We start from the raw sequence: 6,459 nt of genomic DNA, 5'->3' as shown, positions 1-6,459 counted from the left end.
TGAATGTCAATCAATAGCAAACAAACACCCCTGACATCATTGTGCTAATCTATCTTCGTTTCCTACAATCAAAGATCAAACGTAAGCACCCACTTAAGCCTATCGTTGGAACTCTGCCAAAAAAATAAAAAAGGATTAAAGGAACTGCTGAAGCAGCCCCACCATCCTCTTAACCCATCCACTTACCTGCCACCAACCGGAGCAAAACACCGCCAAGGGCTCGCTATCTCTACTGTTGTTGCTCACTTCACTGATTTCTTTGTCCCGTCGGAACCCCTCTTTCCTACCGGTTGAACCTCAGGCACTTCTCCTCTTTGCGAATCAACTGACGAAATCTTGCCTGCGAGACTTCCCGTTTCCTTCTCGTCGTCTTCGATTTGACTCCCTTCATTCATCTGCTTTGTTGCCTTCGTTCCATGTACTGGAAGCTTTCGTTCATTCCTTTATTTTCCTGATCAAAACAAGAGACTGGGATTAAAAAATCCCTTAACCATTTCTTGCTCACATACCTGCATCGAGACGTGAAGAACGAAAGTCGTCTCTGGTGGTGTATAGATGAGGGAGGCGACGAAGCATGCCCTAGGTATAGAGAGAGAGAGACGGCAATTTAAAAGGAAAAATATCAATGTGTGAGAAGTTATAGAAATTAAATAAACTTTCAATTACTATTATACCCTTTTCACCATTTAAAGTTACACTTTAATACCAATAATTTTCAGAATTTACATCAATGGTCTGTCTGATAATAGCCCTAGATTTGAATATTTAGATGGTCAAGATCTATTCTCGCGTTCTCAACCTTTTAGGTGTTCTCATTTGATCCTACTCCTATATATATATATACACCAAAAAATTTAATAACTGTAAAAAAGCATTTGATTCTTTATTTTATAAGTAAAACAAACATAAAAGTTTAACATAGGTTTTGAAATACTTTCTTGAACACAACATTGGAAGTTTTATTAGTCAAATTACCATCCTTATCTAAAATCAATAACTTTAATTCTTCTCTGCTCTTTACTCTGGATAAAGCAACATATAGATTGACTGTGTGAGAAAACTCGTTCTCTCAAAAACAACCCAACCATTTTCAAGGATTGACCCTCGCTTTTATTTATGGTCATAGCAAAACAAACCGCTAGGGGAAATTGTTTCCTTTTGAACTTGTATGAAATTTTGTTGTCTGAAGATGTTAAAGATAACCTTAAAATAAAAAGTCGATGTCTAATGTTACTTCCAGTTAAGACCACTGTTTCTATGACACTCTTATCTAATGATACGACCTGAATTCTAGTACCATTACATAACCCATTTTTCTAGTCGATATTTCTTAGTAACATAACTGGAGCGCCGACCTTTACGATCAACTTATGATTTGGCAAACCGGAGATATTAAGTCCATCTAGAACATCGGGTGAATATAAACTCTCATCAAACTGATTGTGAATAAACTATGTCTGGTAGATGCTATCTCAACTGACATATTCTTTTTCTTCTCCAGGAAACAATGAAAGCAGACGATCATTTATTTCTTGAACAACTTCATTTTTTGATGCAAGTATTGATCTTTCTTCAAAATATTTTGGATCGTTCAAGTTGTCAAGAAATGATGGATATACAAACTCAATTAATGAACCTGTAGGATCAGAAGATTGAGTAATAAGAAAATCTTCAGGAATATAAATAACTGCATCACCATTATTAGAACCACCAACATTTCCATCTCCTATATCCAAGAGTAAATTTGCAAATAACTTTGTTTGTTGTATTTCAGACGGATCTTTTCCAGCAGTTAACCTCATGTTCTTCGTTAATTTTAAAACTTTACAATTTGTCCGTATATATGATGAACTTAACGACGTATTGACAATTTCTTGTCTGCTACCATTAAAAACAACTGGTAGAATCTGTCTAAAATCATCTCAAAATACGATTACTTTACCTCCAAAGGGGATACGTCAGTTGCTAACATTACCAAAACTTAAAAACATATAACAAAGTAGAAACTATTTAAAAAAACGTCAAGCATATATCAGCCTTTATAAAAAAAAAAATTTTTTTTGCTCAACCACATCAGTTTTTAAATTTTTTTTTTTTTTGATAATCGTGATGATTTTTTGTAATGACATGTTGAGATATCCAGGGAATAAAGCTTCTTAAAAGTTTCAAAAAAAAAAAAAAAAACACATGAGACCTATTACACATTTACAAAAAATATGTACTCCAACTTTTTACATTGTACTTTGATAAATGACGAAATCGGTCCCTATTTTTTAAAATCTACCAAAACTGTCCGTATTTCAAATAACATTGTTATACAATTTAACATGGACAATTATTTGTATTTGAATTTTTTCCTTTATGTTAAAAACATATAACAAAGTAAAAGCATTGCTATAAAATTGATTTTGGTCCCTGGTTTTTTGAAATCTATCGAAACTGCCTCTATTTCAAAGTTTTTTTTTTGTAATGGCATCTAAACTTAAAAAAAAAAAAAAAAAAAAATGAATTTGCCTTTGCATTCCGAGATTCAATTCTCACATTCATAAAAAAAATTAACCAAAGTTTATTGCATCATGTTTCGGGAATTGGTGAATAAGGTCCAATTCACAAGTTGAAAGGAACAAACAAATTTACAAGGTACTATACTTATCCATAACACCAAACATATATTTCTTGGTTATTCTTACTGTAAATCTTATATTGATTTCATCTTTGATGTCAAGATGTTGATTGTTGTACTACGATCTTTGATCAATTAGGATATACTAAAATTAAACTACATTGATATTTTCGGATGATATACATAGTTTCTGTTATATTTTTATAGAAAGATAAACAATGTACTCACAAACATAATACTATTATGCAGGAAATAAGTAGGAAAACATATATGAGATTGTAGGATCTGATATTTAGTTTATATATGGAGAAATCGAACCAGAAATAGATGATTCAAGTAGGATGCATCTTAACAAAGAAATAAGAACTGAAAGTAGAATGGTATTAAAGTATTTTCAGAAAAAAGGTTAGAATTATTGGTTTATGAAGATATGAAGATGAACTAACCATATTTGTTATGATGTATCTTCTGCAGAAAACGTAACATTGAAGAAGAAAAGACAATGAAAGTCGACAATTAGAATTGGAACGAAAATTGAAGACATATTATTGGAGTATTCGATATCTTTGTATTAAAATTTGAATTGAAAATGCTGATTTTTGGGGCTTGTTTCAAATCTTTAAAATGATTAAAAAAAATGATGTGTAACCAAAGATTGACAACGTGAATTGATTTTGTTTCCAAATAAACATGGAATTTGAATTTGAAACCTTGAACCATTCAATAATAACTTCATATAAATTCGAGATTTTAGATAGTAGATATTATCGAATAATTAGGATTAATTCTTGAATTATTATTTTTGAATTAGAAGTATAGGTATTTTTTAGAAGACCACGTGTGGAAAAGTGACAATATAGAATAGGGACAAGTGGCAAAAATGGATTTTGTTTATTAGAGAATGTAGATATGTTTTGTATTATGGGTATGTTTAATAATGAACAAATAAATAATAAATCAATGGTAATTTTTCCATGTAAAATATTGATGTAAGAAAAAAAGAATTTATATTTTTTAGTTAGAATCATGTGTCGGGTTATTATAAAAGCTTTTTTTATTTTATTTATTTATTTATTTATTTTTTAATTTTTACACCTATTGTATATTTTTATAAAAAAATAAATATATCAAAATCATAATTTTTTGTAATTATTCAAATCAGATTTATATTGTAATGTGAATATGTTAATATGAATTGTATCTAGTTTTTACACATACAAAATGACCAATTTATTAATAAATTTGATAATTCACATTTGAATTTTGATAAATTTACTTATGAATGTCATTTATGAATCTGAATTGTATATATTTTTTACACATATAAAATGACTAATTTTATTAATAATTTTTTATGATTAATATTTGAATTTGGATAAATTCACTTATGAATGTTAGTAATTCATTTGTGTACGGCTGACATATCATATTAATAAAAATACTCAAGTGAATCTATTTAGATTCACATATTTACATGTGAAAGTTAATGTTTGTTTGAATTCACATGAAAATTTGATATGTCTAGATTAACGATCATTCACATAAATATTCATTATTCATATTCATCATTTACATGTGAAGCCCAATCATGTACACTAAGGGGTGTTTGCTTTTTTGTTTTTTTTCCAGATCTGCACAATCATTTTTGTTTACATCGTGAAGACATATGCCCTGTGCGAGGTCTTCCTGGCGCAGACATGAGTCACTGTCTTCAAAGGTCTTCAAGCCTCATTTTAACTTAATCCAAAAAAAAACATCGCCTCTTTATTTTCCTTTCCCCGCCGCCTATCTTTTTTTGTTTTTGTGCTGAAAATGTTTTTTTTATGTTTATGACATGTAATTAAGTTTAAAAAAGCAGTTTATTTCAATACCTACAAACGTTAAAAAACAAACAAACTTCTTATTACAGACAGCAAACATTTGGTTCAGTATTTCTGCTGCAGAGGCTTGCAGATGTGGTATGTAGACTGCAGTCATTTTGGCTTCAGAAAAACAAACAACACTTAAAAAAAATCCAGAGAAATTATGCGGTCTTTGTAAAATTGAATATTAACTATCAAAAAATTATATGTTAACCAGTAATTAGTGAATGATAATAATCAAGGTTCTAAATAATGTAAGGCTTTATTTGGTGGCAATGTCAAGCCTCAAACATTTTCGAGCCATGACGAGTCAAGTCATTTGTAAGACGTGATTTAAGGTGACAAATTTGTATATAGTTGACAATTATATATATATATATATATATATATATATATATATATATATATATATATATTATTCATTTATATATACATATATGACTTAAGACGACATTTTATTAAAGTTTGGCGACAAGTACAAGTTTTGGAGCCATGACCAGCATTTTACAACTTTGATAATAGTTATTGGAAAAAATGAGTACAATGTGAATTATACTTTTTGTAAAAATTTCAGCATAGCTCATATTCAAATTTTATATTTTTATAAAATTTTGGTATAGTTCAGATTCAGATTGTAAATCTAAACTTAAATTTGTAAAAATAAAAATATTTATTTTTATATATTAATATAGATGTCTATTTATAAAGCACAAATAATTATTATTTTTGAAATGTTGGGCAAAGCTTTAATAGTAGAATATAGTCCATTTGACAATTTATGTGAGTACAATTCCTAAGGTTGATGACTTGACGAAAGATATTAGAACGTTTCAAATTTCGAACCAAAATTTTATTTTCACAATAAAACATAATATCAAACTTTATTCCTAAAAGTAATATAAAAATCCATTTGTGCAACTTTGTAAAAACATAGTCTCCAAAAGAGGGAGTAATAATATAAAATTAGAGGAAGTCTATGTCTTAAAAACTTGTCAAAGTCTATGGTCGATAGGACAGCGCGCTGCGACCCAGCTCATGGTCGTGTCGCAAACACTAGGAGAAAAAGTAATCTCGAATCCAACTCTAGACTTGTGTTGCGATCCTTCCTTGGTCGCGTCATGCTTTTCAGGAAAAATCACATTTCTTGAAAAGTGTTTAATACTTGAAGACACGCGTTCCGATTCTCCAGAGTCCATAAAAAATTGATCTTAATGAATAAAGTTTCAACTTTATCCAAATCCATGGCTCAAACGCAACTAAGTCTAACCTTAAGTCCAAAAAGTTGACATATTATTACATTAGTCAAAAGGGAAGCTCAAAATGCATTCAAAACATAACAATAGGTCAATAACATCAACTAAGACCATTACTGGACCTAGAGTTTTCTAAAATCCATAAAAATCATGGCAAAGGAACCAATAACAACTAAAATACTAGATCTAGCAACATACATCCATAAATCCTGAGACTTCATCACTTATAAAGATTAAGGAGGCCACAAGAAAGCAGAAATATATGGAATTTGCTTCTCTTGACACAAAATAACAACTAACTTCTTCTTGAAGCTTCAAATCAGGGCATAAGATACCAACAATTAAGGAAAAAGGACTAGGGCTTTGAAGTGAAGGGTTTCTCGGGGTTGGAGGGTGAGAAAATGGTGAAACCCTAGAATTTAATGTCCTTATATAGGGCTTAAGGCTCGAGATTAGGGCTTAGACTGATTACAGCTACACGTTCCGACCCTTCCTTGGTTGTATCATGACTTATTACATGGATTATGTCACTACACTTCAACATTCGAGTTGTGAGTATGGGTTTTCTAAAAACCCCTCATACTTAAATTCCTTATGTTGAAAAATTGAACAATCCTTGAAACGGGCATTATAACTCTCCCTCACATATCTGGATTTCGTCCATGAAATCCGTCTGTGCAAAATAACCCTAAATAATCCCCATACACATTCCCTTTGGTCT

General features: G+C 30.3%; 1 protein-coding gene across 1 annotated transcript; it reads right to left on the bottom strand.

Annotated features, from left to right (window-relative positions):
- Positions 1 to 1,472: 1,472 nt before the first annotated feature.
- LOC145006829 (uncharacterized) lies at positions 1,473 to 1,802 on the bottom strand. Its single transcript, XM_078965868.1, has one exon. It carries the CDS (start codon positions 1,800 to 1,802, stop codon positions 1,473 to 1,475), a length of 330 nt encoding a protein of 109 aa, XP_078821994.1.
- Between the last annotated feature and the right edge of the window lie 4,657 nt (positions 1,803 to 6,459).

Source organism: Lactuca saligna, chromosome 7 (assembly GCF_052625555.1).
Source record: "Lactuca saligna cultivar CGN05327 chromosome 7, ASM5262555v1, whole genome shotgun sequence".
In the NCBI taxonomy this organism is placed as follows: Eukaryota; Viridiplantae; Streptophyta; class Magnoliopsida; order Asterales; family Asteraceae; genus Lactuca; species Lactuca saligna.
Note: the sequence above shows the minus strand (reverse complement) of the source record. Positions and strands in the feature narration are given on the sequence as shown.

Coding starts and splice junctions, on each gene's coding strand:
- LOC145006829 (XM_078965868.1), bottom strand. CDS start 1,802: ATGAGGTTAACTGCTGGAAAAGATCCGTCTGAAATACAACAAACAAAG.